This window comes from Anabrus simplex, chromosome 2 (assembly GCF_040414725.1).
Source record: "Anabrus simplex isolate iqAnaSimp1 chromosome 2, ASM4041472v1, whole genome shotgun sequence".
In the NCBI taxonomy this organism is placed as follows: domain Eukaryota; kingdom Metazoa; phylum Arthropoda; class Insecta; order Orthoptera; family Tettigoniidae; genus Anabrus; species Anabrus simplex.
The window spans coordinates 480,206,739-480,230,937 of NC_090266.1; the positions used below are offsets into that span (position 1 = coordinate 480,206,739).

Below are 24,199 nucleotides of genomic sequence, written 5' to 3' on the forward strand. Positions count from 1 at the left end.
GAATTATTGCTGGTACAAACAGGTGGGTACAATGGCAGGATTCTCGGAATGAGGGGATAAAGGATAACATAGTAATGAACTTTATGTATGAAACTGTACTCACAAACTGGCGTAGGTGGTAGGATCATGCGAGGCGAATGGAGAATAAGTTACCAAAGGGAATAATGTACTATGATATGGACAGTAAGAGAAGTAGAGGGAGATTAAGACAACAATGGTTAGACTCTGATTCTAATGATTTGAAGATAAAGAGGTACAGAACTATACGAGACCACGGAACTATCAAAAAGAGGATTATGGCAGCAGTTAGTTAAATTCATAGAGGGTTTCAGACTGAACGCTGAAAGGCATAACAGTCTACATTGAAGATGTATGTATATTAAACTTTATTATTTATTGCATATGTTAACATGTTTCGGTCATCAGTCCATAGTTTGATGCAGATCTCCATAACACCCTACTTTGTGCCAAACTTTTCATTTCTACACAACTACTACATCCTACATCCGCTTGTCATATTGGTACCTTGGTCTACCCTTACCATTCTTGCGCCCGTACACGTCCCTAAAAATCCAGCTGTGTAAGTTCTGGGTGTCTTCTAATTTGCCATGTCATTCTATTTCTTCCTCTGATCTAATTTAGCCAAATTGATCTCCTCGAACCAACTCTATTAACTCTTCATTTGTGATTCTATCAACCCATCCCACATTCAGCATTCTTCTGTAACACAACATTTCAAGAGCTTCTGTTCTCTTTCTTTATGAGCTAGTTATCGACCATGTTTCACTTACATACAATGCCACACTCCAGACGAAAGTCTTCAGAAACATGAAATAAATATATCAATGTTCGAAGTGAGCATTTTTTTAAATTTTTTTTTAATAAGCTTTTCGTTGCTTGTGGTAGTCTCCATTTTATGTCCCTATTACTTCTACCATTGTTAGTTATTTTAGTTCCCAACTAACAGTATTCATCTACTTCATTTCCTAATCAAATATTACCTGCATCACTTGCCTTTGTTCGGCTTCACTCCATTACTTTTGTTTTTGACTTATTCATCTTCATCTCCTTGCCCAAAACTCCATCTGTACTATTCAGTCCAAATCCCTCTTCTGCCTTGAATCACCCTTGGCAAGCTTATTGAGTTTTTCCATTGGCTATTAATGTCCCATAAGAATAATTAAGAGAAATAAATACTTGAAAATTTTAACATTTCCTCACACCAACTGCGGATTCTGCCCTAATGTGAATTACGTTAAATCAAATATAAAATTACATTACTGTTATGGAATAATTTTCAGAACTTAAATTTCATCCCTTAAGTGCAGCTTTATGCTAAATCGGGATTATACTGTAGCTAACAATTCTTCTCAATTGACTACAATCAGGAAAGAGTAAAAAGCAGTGTATTTGTACCTCTGCAATATCATCTGCTGAAGGGTCAGTATGATCTGTGAACCACTGGAAGAATGATTTTGTTTCATTGATTCTCTTCCTCCCTTTTGCAGCCTCCTTCCTCTTCTTAAGCAACTCATTGCCTTGCTTCCACCGGATTGGAGTGCTTTGAGAAGCTGGATCGCCTAGAAGTGAGAAAAGGAAACAAAATTATGAACACTAATATAACAAGGTATATGAAATGGAAATTAAACCGACCAGTATTATTCTCCTTCAACTATAAGTCCTTTCAAACAGTTCAAAGAGAAATTTTAAGACAAGTACATACAGTAATGGCAATTAGGAACAATGGAAAGCACATTTCTTCATTATGTATATAGATTCAAGAACCACAACTTGCAGGGCCAGAACATATTGATATATTCACAAAGACGCACAAAAAATGCTGCCAGTTGCGTACATTAATTTATTCACAACTTAACTTCACATTAAACACACACATCAACAAACACAATTTGTAACAACTGCCTATCACGAAGCACAAGGAGACTGGAACCACCGCCCATGAACTACCAACACTAAAAACCAATTCTCACACTTCAAACACGACTTCTACACACATCTCATCAAAACAAGACCTGCTAAACAATAACTCCACCATGAAGATTGCTTCCTTATGTGTGTTGCCTGGCCAGGCATCTAGAAGTATATGTCAGAACATACCTTCTCGTAAATTCTAGAGTGCCTAAAGCCTAGCTATAATGTAAAGAATATTCTACAAAGAATGTGTCAAAGATACATTATTCTGCATGTTACAGTGAGTTGCACAAATGTTACTGTGGATTATACATCATATGTACAGGTAATAATAAATTATATACTATTAATTATCGGTTCTTATATTAACTAAACTCAAATATATACAGGCCACAGCACGTTTCATGACATAACCTCACAAATAATACGATCGTCCGACTACGTAAATAATAATAATAATAATAATAATAATAATAATTTGAGCTCGATACTTGTATTATCTACCCATGGGTTAAAGAATATTGTTTTCAAGTTATATCAGTGAACACATATTAGTGAACACAATGTAACAGAATTGAAAACAAACTGAATGCACTGGAAAAAAAAAAAAAAAAAAAAAAAAAAAAAAAAAAAAAAAAAAAAAATTAAGAAATAGGTCACGTGAGAAGTACGGATTTTAAAGGAATATAAGAGAAAGTTTCAAAATTCATACTAGCTCAGAAGTGTTACGAAAACACAACTACAAGGTAAGTAGATACAAACGAAAAAAAAAAAAAAGAACTCTAATTTAAAAGAAATCGAGGGATAACTTGGAATTTATTTTTCAGTACCATGGATAGAAATGTATAAGCGTGAAAAATCCTGCAACACTATAAACCATTTGAAGATATTTTCTTTTCAGGATTCCAATCAGGGAATCAAAGTGGCCTGACTGAGAAAATTTCAAAGGCAATTATCCCAGACAAGCAGTCATGGTCATTATAGAGTAAGTTGAATCTGCCTAAACTAAGCGACCGAGCAGAGTGGCTGCGTGTGTTAAAAGCTCAACAGCTATGGAGCCAACCGCTGCAAGCAGGAGACGAGCAAGTTCAAACCCCACTGTCTGCTGTTGTGAGAATGGCCTTCCCATTTTCATTTCCTACATTATTTCAAGTAGGATATTGAAAATCAATATGATGATATATAACATCCTAACCTATTGTTTGATATAGTACAAATCAAAATTTTAATGTAAAGTAGCCACATTATTAATTAATAAATTTTGATAAAATTATTTACCATATGATATGACAAAAAACATGATAACTCTTTAAATATGAGTTTAAAGGTTGTTTTCTTTCTTTTGAATTGAAACTGACAATATTATAGAGGATGAACTAAGATGAAATTTCTAAGTGCATTCAAATTAATTTGGCAGATTTTTTAAAAATATACATATAATTTTTACATTTTTATGACCTGTTTATATCATTATATTAAACCTGAATGTTGTCTCAGTTCCATTATTTTAGTTCAACCCCTATAGAATTCGTATTTGACCAACTGTGCAAAGTTTCATTTAGATCAGACAAATGGTTCTCGTGATATTGCGTTTCTTGTTTGAAAAAAATAAGTTTTCAGGAAATCGTGAAAAGTTGCCACATACAGTCCTACTCACCATTCACCTTAGAAGGCTCCACTGTCATATGTTATACACTCTGGATGTTCTTGGATTGTTTTTCCAGTCCGAGTCTTCGCGTAGTCCTAGCCTCCAAAGTTGACTTTTTTTTTTTTTTTACTTTTTCAGCTTAATCTGCACTACCTTGTCAAACTTGCTCAAAGCTTCCACAGTATTCTTCCCAATTTTGATTCCTAATGTCTTCAGTACTTGTAGATTACTGCTAGTTCCATCATTAAAAATGGCCACAGCACTGTAGGTTGCTTTTTGAACAATTTTATTACCACTGCATGATGTTTTGGGACAAATGGACCAAATTTACAGTTGAGTGACTCATTTTCATTTTGATTTCTCCCTTTTAGACATCTTCACAGTAACTCTGTTTTAACTACCCAGACATATTACTTCCAGTTAAGTTCATACTTCCATGACACAATTTGCAAGACAAATGTTCACTTTTATTATCCACTAAAGAAGAAAAAACTATAATCCTATATGACACGCTGTCAGTATCCTTAGCATAACTGACAGATGACCTAAACTCTGGCCCAAGTTTTCTGGCTGATGCACTAGGCCTACTGGTTATGTCAATAATAACATTGCCATTATCACCTCTCTCTCTCTTCATTAGAAAAGCGATTTCCAGCAAATCTCCTCTTTTTCCGTCTTGCAACGTTCCCTTTCGTAGGCATTATGATCACAATTCACGACACAATGTAATAGAAGCACGTGGATACTTTCAAAACAAACTGCTACTACCGCTAAGGAGTACACAACCGAAACCTTTGAAATAGAAGTTCAAAGCTTTCCACTCTCAAAGACAACTCAGTTATCCAAGGATACAGGCATGGCCTACGTCTATACTAACCATGCAGCCAGTAATATAAGAAATTGATGAAAAGAGAAACCGCACAACCATCTGGCACTGTACATTTGCATCCATTGCTACGTAGCCACGCCCATCACAATGTGCAAGCTGTCACTAAAATGCAATTATCTGTAAAACTATGAGGAATTTTTACATATAATTTCATATTTGTGTTTAGAAAACCTCAACCTTTCTTAAGGGATTTATTTAGAAAAATGACCTTTTTGGTATAATCTACTGTTTGACCCTCCCCTCTTAAGCAGTCTGGCCTATGCTGACAACTTGGTCTTAATGACAGACTGTGTCGAAAGCCTGCGGTCTAATATCTTGGAACTGGAAAATAGGTGCGAAAATTAGCCTTTCGAAGACTAAATTGATGTCAGTAGGCGAGAAATTCAACAGAACTGAATGTCAGATTGGTGACACAAAGCTAGAACAGGTCGATAATTTCAAGTATTTAGGTTGTGTGTTCTCCCAGGCTGGTAATATAGTGAGATTGAATCAAGGTGTAGTAAAGCTAATGCAGTGAGCTCGCAGCTGCGATCAACAGTGTTCTGTAAGAAGGAAGTCATCTCCCAGATGAAACTATCTTTACAGAAGCGAAAGCTGGGTCGACTCAGGATATCTTATTCATAAGTTAGTAGTAACAGACATGAAAATAGCAAGAATGATTGCTGGTACGAACAGGTAGGAAAAATGGCAGCAGGGTACTTGGAATGAGGAGATAAAGGCTAATTTACGAATGAACTTGTTGGATGAAGCTGCACGTATAAACCGGCTTCGGTGGTGGGGTCAGGTGAGGCGAACGGAGGAGGATAGGTTACCTAGGAGAATAATGGACTCTTATGGAGGGTACGAGAAGTAAAGGTAGACCATGACGACGATGGTTAGACTCAGTTTCTAACAATTTAAAGATAAAAGATATAGAACTAAATGAGGCCAGAGCACTAGTTACAAATAGAGCATTGTGGCAATGTTTCGTAAATTCACAGAGGCTTGCAGATTGAACGCTGAAAGGCATAACAGTCTATATTGATACTGTATGTATGTAACACACAGCTAATCCTTAATAAATTTACATTATTTAAAAAATGCTACTCATAACATATACTGTACTTACAAACACAATCAAGTAATATACAGTACTTGGAATCACTTCAAATAATACTATACAACTGCTATAAGATTAGAATTTACAAGGCATTTTTCTAAACCCATTTTGGTACCTAGCATGCTGCGTCTTAACCAGTGCCCCTTTTGCCACCACTTTTCAGAGATCCTGAAGGGCCTTCACAGCTATCATAGCAGTTCCCAGGCCCTCGAAGCCCCCACTGTACTTCACCCCTACAGTCAGTCCCCTACTTTGGCTGTCCAATCTCAATAGACCAGGGGATGGAATTAATTTGTTCACAAAAATTGTTTATTTACAGTAACCTCCACAGGTCGAACACCCTCTAACATTATGATGATGTTTGGTTTTTTAAAGGGGCCTAACATCCAGGACATCGGCCCCTAACTGTATGAGATGAGACAACACAGAATTATAATTGAAAATTACCCAGACTAGAATTTTAAGTAATCAGTGGATCTAAATTTCAATGCCTTATTTTCTTATAAAATTATTTAAAATAAGATTAAAATGTAATAAAAGTGAGTAAGGCATTGCTTTGAAAGTGAAATCTTACATATCATGAAAATTAGAAGAATAAAATAGAAATATCAAAATACACAAACAAATAAAAAATTGACTTAAACATGATAAAACGGACCACTATCCCTCAAAACGGATGACACGTAAGTTTTAGACCACGGTGAAGATCAGCAAGGTGTGAGCAATCCGTAAGGGCATGTATTACACTCAGATGACTGCCACAAGTACACACAGGGATGGCATCTCCCTTCAAACCATCACAGATACAAAGATGACATAATACCACTACTTCCAAGACACCAGAAATCTTTCATACACTCTAATTCCTTTAATTGTTCTTAACCTATTTGAAAGAGGGATGGCCAGCCACTCCATCTCTCACTGGGATATTACCAAATGTCTCAGACGAGAACGAATGTCATTCGCTGGGAACTTGTAAGGGAATAGCGGAAAATAGGACCGCCTCCTTGGCAGCCCTATCACCAAACTCGTTTCCCACTATACCCATATGACTCGGGAAAATCAAAAAAGTTATTCTCGTGCTAGCACACCAACACCCGCCAAACAGGTCCTGGATCCGCTGTTGCCGGAAACAGGTGTCAATAGACTGTAGCAAGCTCAAGGAGCCAGTACACAAGAGAAAGTGTCTACGATCATTAGACAACGCATACAGCAAAGCTTCAAAGATAGCATAGTGCTCCGCAGTGTAAACACTAGACGCATCCGAGAGACAAAAAAACCTCCGATTCTTAGCAATGAACACATAGTATAGTTTTGCTTCTGCCCTTGAACCATCCACATTAATAACTACTTAGCCTGGATACCAGTTAACAGACAGGAAGACTATCCAATAAATGGAGAGGTCAGTGTTCACTTTTAAGCTGGTGTGCAGATCCAGTATGACTTCCGGTCGTCGTCTTTTTCTTTTTTTCAAATTTGTTTTATGTTGCAACAACACAGATAAGGTCTTATGGCGACGATAGGATAGGAGCAGGAAGGAAACGACCATGGCCTTAATTAAGATACAGCCCCAGAATTTGCCTGGTGTGTAAATGGGAAAACCACAGAAAACCATCTCTACGGCTGCTGACAGTGGGGTTCAAACCAACTACATCCCGAATGCAAGCTGATAGTGACATGACCCAAAGCACACGGCCACTTGCTTGGTGGTTATTTTATGAACCACGGAGATACCTTACGTGGTCGTCTAAAACAAGGAACTGAAGGCACGTCAATCTGTAACTGCTATCCAAGCGTACACCAACTGGCTGCGTTGCTCGAGGATAAGTAGTACACAGCCGGCAGTTTCCATTATGGAATATGCAGGGATTGATTGGGTGAACTGGCATCTATTACACATTCGCAGCATAGGACAATAGCGCTTGTTGGCACCTCAGGTATAGACGGCACACAAGATTCACACAGCATGCTAGCAATAGGGTTGGTACAAAATGCTTCCATTACCAACCTAACTCCAGATGCTATTCAGTTTCATTGTTGATCCATACACTGCACTGCCAAAGTCTAACCTGGATAAAATATGTTCCCTATAAAAGCATAGGAGCACCATACGGTCAGCCCCCTCATAGTACCGGTAAGAAATGTCACAATATTCAATTCCATAGTTCATCTGACTTTTGGCTGATGCACATGAGGCTCCCACGATAATTCACTATCGAAAAGGAGCCCAAGAAATCGGTATCAACTACCAGCTCAGGATGCAGATGAAGAGTGCACTTCCGACAGAGGAGAACAATCAAGTTCTTTGCAGTTGAAAAAAAAAAAAAAAAAAAAAAAAAAAAAAAAAAAAAAAAAAAAAAACCACACACACACACACACACAAAACCAACAGTACTACTGCTGACCAAGCAACAGCAAAATTTATGGCAATCTCGAACCGAGTGACACTGAGAACCATTCCCAGTTAAACTCCAGTTTCCTACTCGGATACTGAATAGACTAAGGGACAAAATATTTGCAATCAAAACCGGCAAGTTTACCTTGGAATATCCATTGAAGCAGGAATGAAAGAATGCCACACCACCATGTGGTGTCATAGGCCATCTCTAAATTGAAGAAAACTGCCATCAAATGTCAGTGGTGGAGCAGGCAGCTTGAAAACCACACTCGTACTTGACAAACGCCATCTTCCCTCTGAACACCACACGAGTCATCGAATCACCATCCTCTCAAATACTTAAAACACACAGATCAGGCAAAAAAGTCTGTAACTTGCCACATATTAAGGATTGTCGTCAGGCTTGGTGAGAGGAATTATTATTCCCCCTCGCCACTGTGACAAACTCACTCCCTACCCAGATTCAGTTGAACACCCAGGAACATATAATTGGCTAACCTCGATGAGGACAGCTAGTGAAGTGAACATATGGCTATGGACATTATCTGGTCCAGGAGCTACGTCCTTGCAAAGCACAAAGGCACTGCGGAGTTCCCACTCAATAAAGAGAGTGTTACAATCCTCTGAAGTGCGAGTGGCAAAACATATATGATGGCGCTCTGCCTCCAGCTTCAGAGCAAGGAAATCGGGATGATAATTCAAGGAACCAGACACATTTGTGAAATGACTTGCTAGATGATTAGCAATCGAGGGTGGCTCAGTGACAATACCACGTGTACTAAGGATGGTCCTTGTACACCCGAAATGTGTTTAAGTTTATTCCACACTTGAGATGAATGTGTATGCGATGTCATGGACAACATACATCTTTCCAATGAAGCTTTATTATTACTCTGCCGAAGAAGAGCGCGTACAGTTTACCAAGGAGCGAGTTATTGTCGAGAAGTCCCAGAAAAAGATGGAATGGACACCTCAGCAGCAGCAAGAATAACTTTTATGATATAAGTTATATGATTGTCTATGCTCCCACTATTCGCGTCGTTAAAGACAGTGACGCGAACTTTGGCCAATCAAAAGGTTTAAGAAACCATCGGGAAGGACCTTCGATGGATCCTGTTTCGATGAAGAAGAATAATTGAGAAATGATCACTGTCAAAGAGGTAATCGCGTACATCCCACTAAAGCAGGGGAACGAGCGCTCGGCTGCAGAGCCTAATGTAAATACAGGAGAAGGTACCGTGCATTACGCTGAAACGTGTTGGTTCCCATGTATTCAAAATGGATATATCCAGCTCTCCTATTGTCTGTTCCAAGACCCATCCTCAGGAACACAGCATTTCAGAGCCTCATAATGGGTGAAGGGCATTAAAATTACCCAAGAGGAAAGGAAGTGGGAGCTGATCTAGAAGATCAACTACATCATTGATACCAAGAGACTAAGATCAATTACATCACTGGCACAGAGATGCCAACTTTCAAGAAAGGGAATTGGTAATGCAGTGTTAGGGCACGGAGGGGGTGGGGTGGGGGCGGCGCAGCAGCCGTAAATCCCCCCCCCCCCCCAAATCTTACTAACTTGCGTATCATTTAAAAATCAATGAACAATATACCATTCAACCAGATGTAACATATTCGAAGACTGGCATATAAAGAGTGTAGGATTCCTACCTGAGAAAGTTAACAGGTGATCTGCAGTACATATCTGAGTGGAAGTTGAAGGATCATTTCTTTTGTTGAGTACTGTAGTTGCTCCCTTAGCAGCTTGTAGTTCCTGTCTGCTAAACGTACACTGGTGTCATGCTTTTTCTTTTGATATGTGCATCCTTTGCACTAACAGAGCACTTAACAGTTCGGTGTTCATATTAGCGCGTAATTCAGTCTTGTTCTTCCTCATGCATATCTGAAAAATCGCGACTACACACACTACAAAACACGTGTGAATGAGATTTTGAGAAACACACTAAACAGGGCCGTTCTTTCGAGTATTACTCCCTAAATTTCTGAACAATTTTTCATTTATAACTAGCGTCAATAGTCATGGTAACGTCATCACACGTATTTTCCTGAACGAGAAATCGCTTCATTATTTCAAACCTTTCGCATTTCGTAACATACGATTAACATATATCCTAAATGAGCAATATATATGTAAATTTGGTAACCATAATTACAATGCACTTAAGAAAATGGTGCAACACCATGAAGGCATTGGTCGTTTGTGTTGATTTTCAAGATATGGAACGATGCCATGTAGGTATGTAAACGATCGAAGTTTCAGACCCATTGGATTGTTGCTACAGGTCTCCCCACGTGATTAGTCATGGAGGAATCAACTCCAGTATATGGACTCTGGTGTAGTGTGGTTGACTTGCAGTCTGTGCAGTGAAGTGTTCCCCGTCAAACATGCCTCGATGACAGAGAAGAGCACGCTCTCAACAACTGTCGCCATTTGAGAGGGTTCGGATAATTGGGCTGCGTGAGGCTGGATTATCGCGAAGGACTGTCGCTGCATGTGTTGGCCGACAGACATCTACAGTACAACAGGTATGGTAGCAGTGGTCAAATGAAGGTACCCACACTCGTAGACCTGGCACAGGCCCAGCGCGACTGACAACTGTGAGAGAAGATCGCCGCATCATTCGGATGGCCAGGATAGAACCCCATGCAACAGAAGCGCAAATTTCAGCAGCTGTGGCACCCTACGTTACACAAAAAACAGTTGGTAATCGCCTGCGTGCAGCTGGCTTACGAGCCCGTGTCCCTGTAGAAGGTGTTCCATTGACCCCACAACAGCGACATGTAAGGCTGGCCAGGTGTCGAGAAAGATCGACGTGGGTCGACGAATGGCATAGGTTCGTCTTTAGTGATGAATCGCGCTTCTGTCTTTCCCGCAGTGATCGCCGGAATTGTGTGCGCCGACGTACCGGGGAGAGGGGCTGCCCAGATCTTATTGTCGAGAGGCACACAGGGCCAAAACCAAGCATTATGGTCTGGGGAGCTATTGGCTTTAATGTGATATCACAATTAGTGCTTGTTGAGGGCATTACGACTGCTTGACAGTACGTTGATAGGGTACTCAATCCAGTGGTTGTCCCTATGATGGCGAACATTGCTAATGGGATGTTTCAGCAGGACAATGCCTGGGTTCACACTGCACGTATCTCCAGAGAAGCTCTCCACGACATCACAACCTTAGAATGGCCCACCAGATCCCCGGACCTCAGTCCTATTGAGCATGTGTGGGACATGATGAGTTGACAACTGGCCAACCGTCCTCAGCTACCCCCAACTCTGGAACAACTGACCCGTGCAGTGCAGCAAGCATGGGCCACAAATTCCTCAGGAAGTGATCCAGGGCCTTATTGACTCCATGCCTCGATGAATTCATCAATGTATTGCAGCTCGTGGTGGGCACATCCTGTGTTGATTGTTGACCAAACTTGTGGTCAGAGGGACCTGAAAGTGTAATCATCGAATCACAACCGTACACTCGTCCTGCATTTTCAACTGCAGCAATATAGCACCACTCCTTCTGGATGTTGCAATTTCCATTTTCTTCAGTGTAAATACTCCTTCAACAGTCATGCACACAGTATTCACAATAAAATGGAGTCTGTCACCACTTTGCCGCCATAACAAAGACAAAAGAAATCTCGTATTTGCATGGAAGTCTGATCATGTGACGAACAAAGACAACAACTCCGCAAGATATACCCCTTAACGGGTACAGCGAAACCTCGGAATGCGAGTAACTCGGTCTATGAGTGTTTTGCAAGACGAGCAAACATTTTAAATAAATTGAAACTTGATAAGCGAGTGAGGTTCCGCAATACGAGCGTCACGTGTGCCTAACGTTTTCCCCGCCCCTGATCGTTTGTTGAATGGATGAATGAGATCTTCGGTCCTGTAGTGAAGAAATACCTTTCAGAAAATAATCTGTTGCTCAAAGTGCTGCTGGTTATGGGCAATGCTCCTGCTCATCCTCCAGACCTTGAGGATGACTTAGTGGAGGAATTCAAGTTCATTCAGGTTAAGTTCCTTCATCCCAGCACTATTACTACTCCAGCCTATGGATCAGCAAGTCATTTGGAACTTCAAGAAGCTATACACCAAAGCACTATTTCAGCGATGCTTCGAAGTGACCGAAGGAATAAACCATACCCCCCGAGAGTTTGGGAGAAATCATTTCCCCATCGTGAACTGCCTAAAGATCATCGATAAAGCCTGAGATGGAGTCACCAAGAGAACCCTCACTTTCGCTTGGGGAAAGCTGTGGCCTGACTGTGTTCTTGGATTAACTTTGAGGGGATTGTTGGCGACAATGAGCCGCCGATTGTCAATGAAGTTGTGTCCTTAGGGAAGACTATGGGACTGGAGGTGAATGCGTGGACATTCAAGAGCTGGTGGAAGAACATAGCCAGTAAGTGACCATCAACGAACTGATGGACCTGCATTGCGAACAGGAGGAGGTTATGCAGATCTCCTCCAGGGAAGAGGAAAAGTCAATAGAATCTCGCACTTCAGCCGAGAATCGGGAGAAGTGAAAAATGTGGGAAACTGTGCAAAATATTGTAGAAAATCACCACGTGAATAAGGCTGTAGCAAAGTGAGCGATGAATCAGTTCAGTGACAATGCAATGTCACATTTTCATGAAATCCTCAAAAAGAGGCAAAAGCAACACTAATAGGACAGGTTCCTCCTTAAAGTTGCACGAAAAGAAAACAATTCCAGTGAGCCAACAGATAGCAGTGATTTCGTCAGTGAAATTCGTGCTACACAATAACTCTTCTCACGTCATATCTCGTCTCCTCACAGGAACAATGATTCTATTGTAAGGAAAAGTGTACTTTAATTTGTTTTACATTATATTTTGTTTTAGAAATGGTATGCGAATAAATATTTTTGTGTTGAGGATGAATCATCCGCATTTCAATTGTTTCTTATGGGAAAACTTGCTTTGATATACGAGCGCTTTGGATTACAAGCATATTGCCGGAACGAATTATGCTCGCAATCCAAGGTTCCACTGTACCTATTTTTCCGGTACTGGAAGCACACACTGCGTTTGGCGCGCGAAAACTCTAAATATTCTTAAATGAGGGACAGGAAAGGGGTATAAATGATTACTGAGAAATCCGAAAATAATATTCAGAGAATTCAAGCTGTAACGACATTCCTTATGTAACCTTTTGTACACTTCATACAAGTAGATTTAAAAATCAACAACAACAAAAATCGTTATTTGTGGTGTGTTATTCGTAAATGCGTAATTATGATGGACAATCCATAATTATTACGATTGAATCGTAACAGTTGGCATCTCTGCTGGTACTAAGAGGCTGGTCTGGAGGGATACAAACATTGAACACTTCAGTTATGACAGGCAAAGAAACACATACTACTACTACTGCCCCCAGGTGGGTTCTTAGTGGAAATGCTTCACTGTAGATGTATGAACAAGTGAAAATACAGTCACCAGAAGCCTGGTGAGAATAATCAGGTTCCATCACGTTTAGTCTAAAATTTCTCAAAACCGTACGATGACCTAATCTGAGATAATTTCTTGAATACAGACTACACCCGTCATGACTGACTGATTAGCTGGTGCACCTCAGTAAGAAGCCTGTCATAATGGGGAATAGAAGGAATACCATTAATTGGGAAAGTCTTGAATCTAGAAGAAGCCTGTCATAATGGGGAATAGAAGGATTACCATTAATTGGGAAAATCTTGAATCTAGAAGAACTAGGGCTTGCTTATGTGGGTTTGTAAGAGCTACACGGGAAGGCTGCCTGGAGTAGAATTAGGAATAGGTAGGGACCTCTCTCGTACTTATCGAGAAATGATCACAAGCATAAAATTAGGGCCAGAAACTAGCATGCGAATGTGGGCAATTTTTCCTGCATGAACAGAATCATAGGGAATTGGAACAAATTACCTGCAGCAGTGTTTGATGGATTCCCTTCCAGTATCAAAACCTTTAATAAGATCGTTAGTGCTAGTGCTAGGAGGGGTGGGCGAGTTCCTATTATGGGCTCCCTTATTCCCCACCTTCTCTTTACGTTTAGATGGGCTGTGAGAGATTTGCAGGCCCTGTTAAGGGACACTGGAGCTGAAATTTCGAATTCCTGTTAAAATTAAGATATCACCTTAATACAGTATTTGGTTGGGTCGAGGTATGTACTATTACGAATAACTGTACTAAATTTTATCAGTGTAGCTTTATTAGTTTCATAGATATTATTTTTCAATATTTATATGCAAATTATTCAAATATTCTAAATGTTAAGTGTATCAAAGCGATCCAGATAGCACATTTTTAAAGTAATGATCTAGTACCTCATTCTTATATAAATGAAACTGTGCATCATTTTTAAGATTGTATTATGTACTATGGTGATAGGACCTTTTCCCCTGTTGAAGATTATTTTTTGTAAAATTACTGAAATTTAAAGGTTTGAAAATTTTTTACAGGCAAACCAGAATTTCAATCATAACAGTAATACACAAGTTTATAGATAAAGTACTAATGAACATTCACGTGAATTTCCAAAGTAATAGCATCATATCTGTAATGCGTAGGACATTTTATACATCTGAAAATGTGAAACTGAGAAAATAGCATTTTTCTAAAATCATGCATATTTTTTAATATTGTCACTTGACTTACTCATTAGAACTGTCCTGCAGCATAAGTCACACTCTCCGTCTTCCGTTTTTCAGCCTCTTTCTTCATGTTTGTGACCTTCGCCTTCCGTCAAATTGATTTTTCTTCTCAGAGGACGATCGCTGTATTTCATACTTCCTGTAAGCATCAGCCTAAGGACTGATTTTTCTGTCACATGAGGGACTGAAGTTCTTTTGATATCCAACTTCAAGTCTATTGTTGCTCTGCACCCCATATTGAACTCTGCCACAGCACTGCATACACCAATTCCAAGTCTCTTTCTCGATATAAAAGTTTCCTTTGGACAGTTTCTCCAGATGCTAGAATGTAGACTTTCGTTTTGATTCTGAGTGGCACCACGGACACATCGGGATAGTACTTCATCAGAGGCCAGCCTCTGATACACAGGCATAATCTTACACACGAATGGCTCAGAAAGCTTGACCGACATTTTATCATGACTAAGGTACCATACCTTATGCTATGCTTTTGTTATAGAAGAGCTAATCATCTAAGCCTTGGGGGCATTTCTTGTGTTGGGGCTTACTGTTGGTGGATATGTAATAGTAGAGTGTGGCAGAGATAGCATTTTTCATGTTTGCAACATTAAGTGTGTTTTGTACAATATCATTCCTAGTATAATAGCTGGTAAGCTTGGTAATTGTAGCATTAGTAAGACAACCTGAACAGCCACATAACTGCACACCCTTCACTTTCCAAGTTTGTAGCATCTGTCTCAAACCTGTTCCCATTCTCTTCGCAATGTGGTTTACACACTCCTCCTTCAGTACTGTGTTGGTGCCATACACCACATTTCATAAAAAATGTGATAAAAACGCATAAATGTGTGTGCATGATAATGTTCTGTGAGAAGCGAAGAGGAAGGGGCGTTTAAATGGCTGTGCAGCAGGCATTTAAATGTCTCACTGTGCCTTTAAAAATGGCGGAACGTGGAAAATGATATCGCTAATTTATCCGCAATGGTCAGGGGTAGAGCATTATGTGAAAATCGAAAAATTTGATAAAATATGCCTAAAACTTAGTCCCAGTGTCCCTTAAGGATGCCGACTCCACAAGCTTCGGCGCTGTTTTTGCCTACACCTGGGGAGGGGGGGGAGGGGAGAGGAGACACACTGTCCTCCTCCCATGCTGTGCCAGCTTATGTTTCCTAGTTGCTGGAGGCTTATTTATAGTCGAAGGCTGAGATGAGCCCGCCTTCAAGCCTTTACCCTTTGCGGGATTGCTCACAGGAGCAACTGCAGCATTGGGCACAGCGATCTTCGCAGGCGTTACTGAAAGAAATGACAAACCTGGTAGATTCCGTGCTATCCCAGTGAAGTCTAGTGTACTGGTAGGTGCATTCATAGAATTAAGTTTATGGCATGATTCCTGGTAGGAAAGATCATCCAGTGCTTTGAACTCCTGGATATTCTTCTCCCTGAGATTGACAGGACAGTTTATGTTTTGAGGAGTATGAAGACCAGGGCAGTTAGTGCCCCTGTTTGGAGGTGTGCACTCTTCTGCGCCATGAGCTTCTCTTCCACATGTACCACACACAGACTGATTCGAACAAGATACTGTGTGTACGAACCCCTGACACTTATAACACCGCATGGTAGGCCGGATGTATGGCCTCACATCGCAACAACAGGTTGTTACCTTGAGATTTTCTGGTAACATGACAACTTGACAGACAATGAAGGCACCAGTAGCATCATTTTCACAGTTGACTGTGCATAATGCACCAAACGCATCACACCATGGGTCTTCAAGTCCTCAATCAACCATTGTAAGCTATATTATTTTTTTTCCCTTATTGAAGTGTAATTATAAGAATAAATTTTCAATACAATATATCAAGTAAATTATGACGTAAGTCTTGGGACTAGTTTCAGCCACTTAGTGGCCATCTGCAGCCAAATAAAAATTAAACAAATCACATGATAACTAACACATATGTATACCAGACAAAGACTATGCCTTAGGAATAATTATGAAATTAAACTATATACAGGGTGAAGCGTAATTCGCGCACTCTGGCATCGCAGCGCGACTTCTCACATGCCAGCAATAAAAAAATGTCTCTTACAAAATTTCGTCTTGCGAGTATATCCGGCAGAAAAACGAAGTTGAAAAGTAGCAATCTGGCAACACTGTAACCACATGTAGGGTAACTACCGCTGTCAGCACGTGTTCGTCGTGCTGTACAGTTAGTGCAGTGGGTACAGTTTTTGGTTGGCATGCAGGAGGTCGATGGTTCAATCCTGGGTTGAGGCGCATTTTTTATTTGCTAATTTCCATCTGACATTACCTACTGTAATACAGTAAGACACCGTTTCTGAGGTCACATGTATCCTACATTTACTACATTTTGTAACGCTGAAACAACAAATACCTGGTTAGACTAATAAGAAATAGACAGCTGAAACAAACAGGTTTCACATCTAGTAGATGAAGTGGTGCGAATAAATTCACGCCCATTTCATGGAAAGGGCGCCATTCAAAGCTGACCAATGAAAACGATTGTTCGTCCATTTCTAGGATCGTAGTATGTAAGTGCAAATGGTTTCTAGAGGACCCACTGCAGTCGCTGTGGACGATTAAGATACCATACCACCTGGACTACATTTACGAAATAAAAAACATACGCAGCAACCCAGGATCGACCACTCGACCTCCTGCATGCTAACCCAAAACTCTATCCACTGCACCAACTGTACAGTACGACTAACTTCTGCTGACAGAGGTAGTTACCCTATATGTGGTTACAGTGTTGCCAGATTGCTACTCTTCAATGTCGTTTTTCTGCCGGATATATTCGCAAGACGAAATTTTGTAAGAGATATTTTTTTATTGCTGGCATGTGAGGAGTCGAGCTCCGACGCCCGAGTGCGCGAATTACGCTTCACCCTGTATAATAATATTAAAAAAAATTATATAATGATCTTGTCACAATATGATATCTTAAAGATGATTTAGGTCACTCTTGTGACCAAGAACAAAACTGCAACTGATGCCATCACCACTCTATCCAACCTTAATCACACTGACCCACATATCAAGTTTACACTAGAATCCTGAAATGATAAAAAACTCAATTATTTAGATCCAACAATCATCAGACAACCTGGTACATTGAGCTATTAGATTTTTAGAAAACCAACGCAAAACGCTAACACAATCCATCAAGATTCCATATACCCACATGCCCATAAAGGTGCAGCATACCATAGTATGGTACACCATGCTTCTAGTGTCCCACTGTCTACAAAAAGAACTTGAAAACGAATTAAACACAATTTGCAGTATAGCTAAATTGAATGGCCACAACAGCTCCTTTATACAGAAAATTAATAAACAAACACCAACCTTCAACCACCTTAACAAAAGAAAAAACTCAACTATTTTTTATCTACTTTTACCTTTAATAAACAAGTCTGCCAAATCACAAACATATTTAAAAAGCAAGGCATCAAAATAGCCTTCAAAACTTGTAACAGAAACACAGATATCTTACACAACACGAGGTAAAATCCGTGGAGTAAGCGTGAAAGGATTTCAGGCTAAAAATAAAAGATATATATACGAGCACGGCCAGTATATTCAAATTCATGTGTAGACACTTGCATACCTGCAAACGTTTTGAAATAAAAAATAGGAAGATATTTTAATTGTTGGATTTGAACACGTATATTGCACCACAGTCTCGTGGGGCGGGGGCAAGATAAAAGGCACACACATCTATAATCACAATACAAATTGACCATTAAATTTAAAATCTTAGAAGTTAGAAAACAAAAAATGGTTACAAGAAAACGTAACAATCACAGAAGAAAATCCTTAATAGTTTCTTTCATTTGACTGTAAAATGAAAGGAAATTCAATTTCATAGGTTTTGGCCATATTGTGGAAAAAAAAAATAAAAAAAATAGGGTAAACCTACCTTATTTCGTGATATGCGACATTTTACTGATCCTGAATTAAGGCAGGCGTTCTACATTAAGTTCCACCAGTCCTCAATACATAGGAGTGCCTTTACACGGGGAAAATATTTTGAGCGGGAATTGCCGCTGGGTGAAGGACAGGCAGTTGATTGTATGTTTTGTGGTTGGAAACACACTACTTGTTGGTCTGTTCCTGTAGTAAAATGTTATTGAGGTAAGATGGTCAAGTAATTTTCTGACAAGTATATGCACTTATATTCAGTAAGGAACACACTTATAATATCAGTAGTCAGAGTTGGATTTAAGGGTGTTATTAATGAAATAATTGCTTAGGAAAATGACTACGACTCTTACGTTTTGTGTCCATTTCAGACATAATGGCTCCAGCGTTAAGCATATGTGTGAAGAAGGAAAACAGCAACAATCTTAAAAAAAAAAAAAAAAAAGGTTGTGAACAAAAGAAGACGAGCCTATTCATCAGTTGACCTTCGGGGAGTGCTTCAGAAGGTTATGGAGGAAAAGTGGTCTATATACAAGGCTGCTACACATATCACCTTTCCGTGGAGTACTCTAAAAGACAATATGACTATTGGAAAAATGGGTAGACCGTTTGCCCTTACGAGTGAACTGGAGATTAAGTTAGTTAATTTCATAGTAAAAATGCAGGAAATAAGGATCGGTCTGAATGTTAAGTGAATAAGACATACTGCGTATGCTATGGCCAAAAAACAGTACGCAAACAATGACAAAGTTCCCATTCAGTGTAGTAAAAAAACTGTGCAACCTTGAAATGCTGAAGGTGAATTCGATCCACTTCTAATCATTTTTGAACGACTGAGAATGTCAGATTCATTGACGAATGGTGCCTCCCTAATGCCTCAGTAGCCCTGTCACAGAGTGGATTTCTTAACAGTGAATTTTTCTTAAAGTGGTTCAAGGAATTTGTTCGAGGCCTTGGTGCAGAAAGACCTGTGATACTGATAATGAATTCCCATGTCAATCACGTGACACCAGACGTATTAGAAATTGCATCCAAGAATGAAATTATCGTTGTGACTATTCCACCGCATACCAGCCACACGTTCCTGATCAGGCCAGAGCTGCCAACACACATCGAACTACACCTGTTTCTGATCAAGCCGGAAAATCCACTACACACATCACTACAGTGAAACCGGTATCTACAGAAAAACAGAAGTCAAACAAGAAAGATGATGACATTTGCGCCAGCTGTAACGACAGCTACAGTAATGGGAAGAATAAAAGTCCTTGGATTCAGTGTTGCTTCTGTTTGCGATGGTACCATGTATGTTTTCAGTCCATTTATTCATCTGATGCTATTGTATTTATGTGTAGTATTTGTGAATGTCAGTGACAACGATACCGATACTGAAAATGAGTGAAAAGTGCGTGAAGTGAACTGTAACAATGCTCAGAAAAGTTATCACGGAGTTAAGTACATTATCACATGGTACCAAACTTGGCTTCATTTGGCTAATTAGTTACAGATTTATGGACATTTATAAAAATTAAAGTTGTAAAAATCGGGGAAATTCGAAACGTTCCATGCACGCCAATTTTTGAAGTATTACTTCGAAACTTGTTTCTCTAACACATTGGACATTTATAAACAATCTCTACTATTTTCAATTTAATTACTTGATTTTAAAGAATTAAAAAATATTATGTTCGTCCATTTTAATTTATTTTTTCCCAATTTCTTTACATTTGTTGCCCAATAAATCTGAAATTTTTAACTATCACAACATACATAGTACCAGAGGTGCCAACTATTACGGATTGTCCTTAATGATTACAGATTTCACTTCGCGATTACGGCATTACGGTCGAAGGGGAAATTATTACGGAAAAGCAACATTGTCACGATAAAAATTAATTTCTGCAAAAAAAAAGGAAGAAGTAAAAAATGCTCAATCCCTTAAGAGCATTACGGGTCAACCCTCCTCGTTTCAATGTTTGTAAGTTGGCAACTAAACGTATTTGGCAGTTATTTGGTCGTCACTTCGTTTTGTGTCCCGTGAGCGTTGTGAAATCATGGCCAGCTACATAGATATATGCTGCTCTCTAGAATGACGCGGGAATGACTTATCAAGTTCAAGTTGGCCGTGAAGTAGGCTCTACTCCTTGCTCTGCTGTTCTCGAGTGCGGGGTTTGTTGTGTGCGTAGAACGAGTGGTATATTTAGCACATTTCAATTCTAATTATCCACTACGTTGATTCGAAAAGTAGTGATAGGTTTTGTGAAATGAAGCGGAGCAATTGTCAAATTGCATCTTCTTCTAGGAAGACAGCAGTGTTACAGAAATATCAAGACGGTTACACAAAGGAATGGCCGTGCTTACTTGCCTCACGTGTTAGTGAAAACCACGTGTTCTGCAGTGTGTGTGCTCGTGTGATTTCTCTGTGGCTCACGGTGGACGGGATGATTGCAGAAGACACACAGAATCCAAGAAACTTAACACATACGGTGAATCAAAGTTACGAAACCAGTCTGTTTCATCATTCTTCGTAAAAAGTAATGAAACTGCAGTGACAAATGCCGAATTATTGTTCACATCATTTCTTTTGGAGCATAATATTCTGTTATCAGTTTCACACCATGCTGGAAATTTGTTTAGATCAATGTTCCCCGACTCTAAGATATCTCAGAAATATGGCTGCGCAAGAACTAAAACCTCTGCTTTGGTTCAATACACGGTATCTGAAGCAAGAAAGGAAATAAGTGAACTTTTTCAAATAACGCCTTTTTCTTTGGCTACTGATGGTAGTACAGATTCAAAAGTAGTTAAACTTTATCCTATAGTTGTATCTTTCTTTAATGCTCAGAGAGGCCAAATATAAACTCTTCTATTGTCATTGTTAGAGAGTACTGACAATACAGGTGAGGGAATTTTCTGTTATTAATAGTGAATTGTCTTCTTTAGCCATTCCATGGGAAAATTGCATTTCTTTTTCAACTGACAATGCATACACAATGATAGGGGCAAATAAAGGTGTTGCTAAATTTGTGAGGGACAGGCATGCTTCTCTTAATGTCCCAGGTTGTTCATGTCATCTCATACACATCTGTGCACAAAAAGCAGCAGCCCAATTGCCAGTCAATGCAGGGAACTTTTTGGTTCATTTATATTACTATCTTGATAAGATTTAGTATTAAAAACTTCATTTTTTGTCCGTATTGACTCAAGATTTTACAATGCTTAGTAAAGCTAAACGTTCCACCTATTCAATACGTTATCGTAATGGTCTATTTAGAACATCACATATTTATTTAACTTATCATAAAATACATCTTTGGGACCGGTTTCGGCAATCCACTATGCCATCATCAGCCATTGAGTTTTTTATAGCAAGGAACATTCAAAAATTTAAAAATATGCAATAGCAAGTCCTATTCTTACATGAAAAACATTAAAAATATAGCTAAATAGCATAGGCCCATTGTACTATACAAATAACATGTCTTTTTTGAAAAATACAATATTATTTAGTGCATCTAAAATAATTTTTATATATAATTGGCAAAGTATTAACACTATTTACGGCCCATTTCCATCTGGCACATAAAATAATATTCAAGATCTTAACCATAGTTTCGGCCTCAGCCACACAGTTATTTACATTGGAAAATACTAGAAGCAAGGTTCAAATACTCAAACAAGAAAAAACACATCAGAATCTGCTACTGCTTACATAGTCAAACAGACTGTTGTGTCAATAAGTTTTAAGGAAGAAGAACCTGTATTTATTATCTAAAACAGTACAAGTCGCATATTATGAGGAACTAAGAAACTGTGTTTAAAAAAATGACAGAGGTTTTTATAGAAACATTCATCAATTTTATAGAAAATTTCCTGTGTATCAACTATATTAAACCATAGTCTTTTTAAGCACCTAAAAAACAATTCTAGACGCACCAAATAATACTATATTTTTAACAAGACATGTTACTTGTATAACATAAAAAAAGGGTTAATACTAACTAGCCAAGTTTTAATATTTCCATGTAAAATAGGACTTCTTGTTTTAAAAACTGTGGTTTAAATGGCAAAAGTAGATTCTTTTATCAATTTTACATGATTCTATTGTACATAAGGTATACCAAATCATAGACTTTGCCAATTATATATAAAAATAATTTTAGATGCACTAAATAATATTGTATTTTTCAAAAAAGACATGTTATTTGTATAGTACAATGGGCCTATGCTATTTAGCTATATTTTTAATGTTTTTCATGTAAGAATAGGACTTGCTATTGCATATTTTTAAATTTTTGAATGTTCCTTGCTATAAAAAACTCAATGGCTGGTGATGGCATAGTGGATTGCCAAAACCGGTCCCAAAGATGTATTTTATGATAAATAAATGTGTGATGTTCTAAATAGACCATTACGATAACGTATTGAATAGGTGGAACCTTTAGCTTTACTAAGCATTGTAAAATCTTGATAAGAGTTCTAAAAGGCAAAACACGTTGAAGGTTTATCAGGCTGTTTGTGGCACAGAGGGTCACAAAATTTTGAAATATGTTAGTACCCGTTGGCTCTCGCTTCTTCAGTCTATTGATAGAGTTCTTGAGCAGTGGGAAGCTTTGACACTCATGTTTTGTAGTGAGACCCACCATAAAAATGAAACCACCAAGCAGTTTGAAACTGTGAAATCTTTCATACAAGACCAACATACAAAACTGTTTTGCTACTTTCTTCAGAGTACACTTCCTGTTTTTAACTCTGTGAATATATTTCTGCAACAAGATGCTCCAGCCATACATCTTCTTAGGAGGAAACCTACTGGTCTTTTAACTGACCTATTGGTCAGATTTGTTCAGCCATGTTCTTCTCAGTCAGAATCTATCTCCCTTTTGAGTGTTGAATTCAAGAGGAGGAAATACCAGAAAGCCAATGAGGATTTGGTAATTGGAGCAAAAGCTAGGGCATACTTGAAAGATAATGACTGTAATGAAGAGATGTTTTATAATTCTGTCAGAGTTTTATATGGCAGCTTGCAGTTATATTACCAGGAAATTTCTCCTTGATGATGAATTTCTTTATCATGCCCAAGTTGTAGACATATCTCTCACAATGAAGGTTTCCTATTCATCTCTTTAATATTTTGTTCGAAGATTCCCAACTTTGGTCAAAGAAAGTGAACATGACAAACTTGAAGAGGAATTTGCAGCTTACCAGTGTGATACTTTCTCTGAATACATTGTACATGGACCTAACATTGATGTGAATTGGGGCAACATTGCAGAGCTTAAAAATGAAAGTGGACTAATTAAGTATAAAACCTTAAGTAATGTTGTATTTGCAGTACTAAGTGTACCTCATTGTAACTCTCCCACAGAAAGAGTTTTCAGTGTTGTTAGGAAAAATCAGACAGAATTGAGGCCTGCGTTAAGTACATCTACACTGGAATCGCTTATGGTTCTGAAGATGAAAATGTCATCTCAGGGGGAAGTAAGTCTCAAGAGAACCTACAACGAAAAGCAGCTGCTGGGTGCGAAACAAGCTACAAAGAAATTTTTTATCGCAGAACTAACAGGTAATGAGCTAATTTTATTGTGTAATATGATATACTTTAGAATAGATTGCTGTA

At 38.8% G+C, this 24,199-nt stretch overlaps 1 protein-coding gene across 3 annotated transcripts in view; it reads right to left on the bottom strand.

Annotated features, from left to right (window-relative positions):
* Positions 1-24,199, bottom strand: part of LOC136864190 (protein SET) — a 267,970-nt gene that overhangs the window by 109,078 nt on the left and 134,693 nt on the right. For all 3 annotated transcript variants that reach the window (XM_067140857.2, XM_067140858.2, XM_067140859.2), the window contains exon 4: positions 1,417-1,580. In XM_067140857.2, the coding sequence (XP_066996958.1) occupies positions 1,417-1,580 (164 nt within the window). The remainder of the gene's footprint in view (positions 1-1,416; positions 1,581-24,199) is intronic.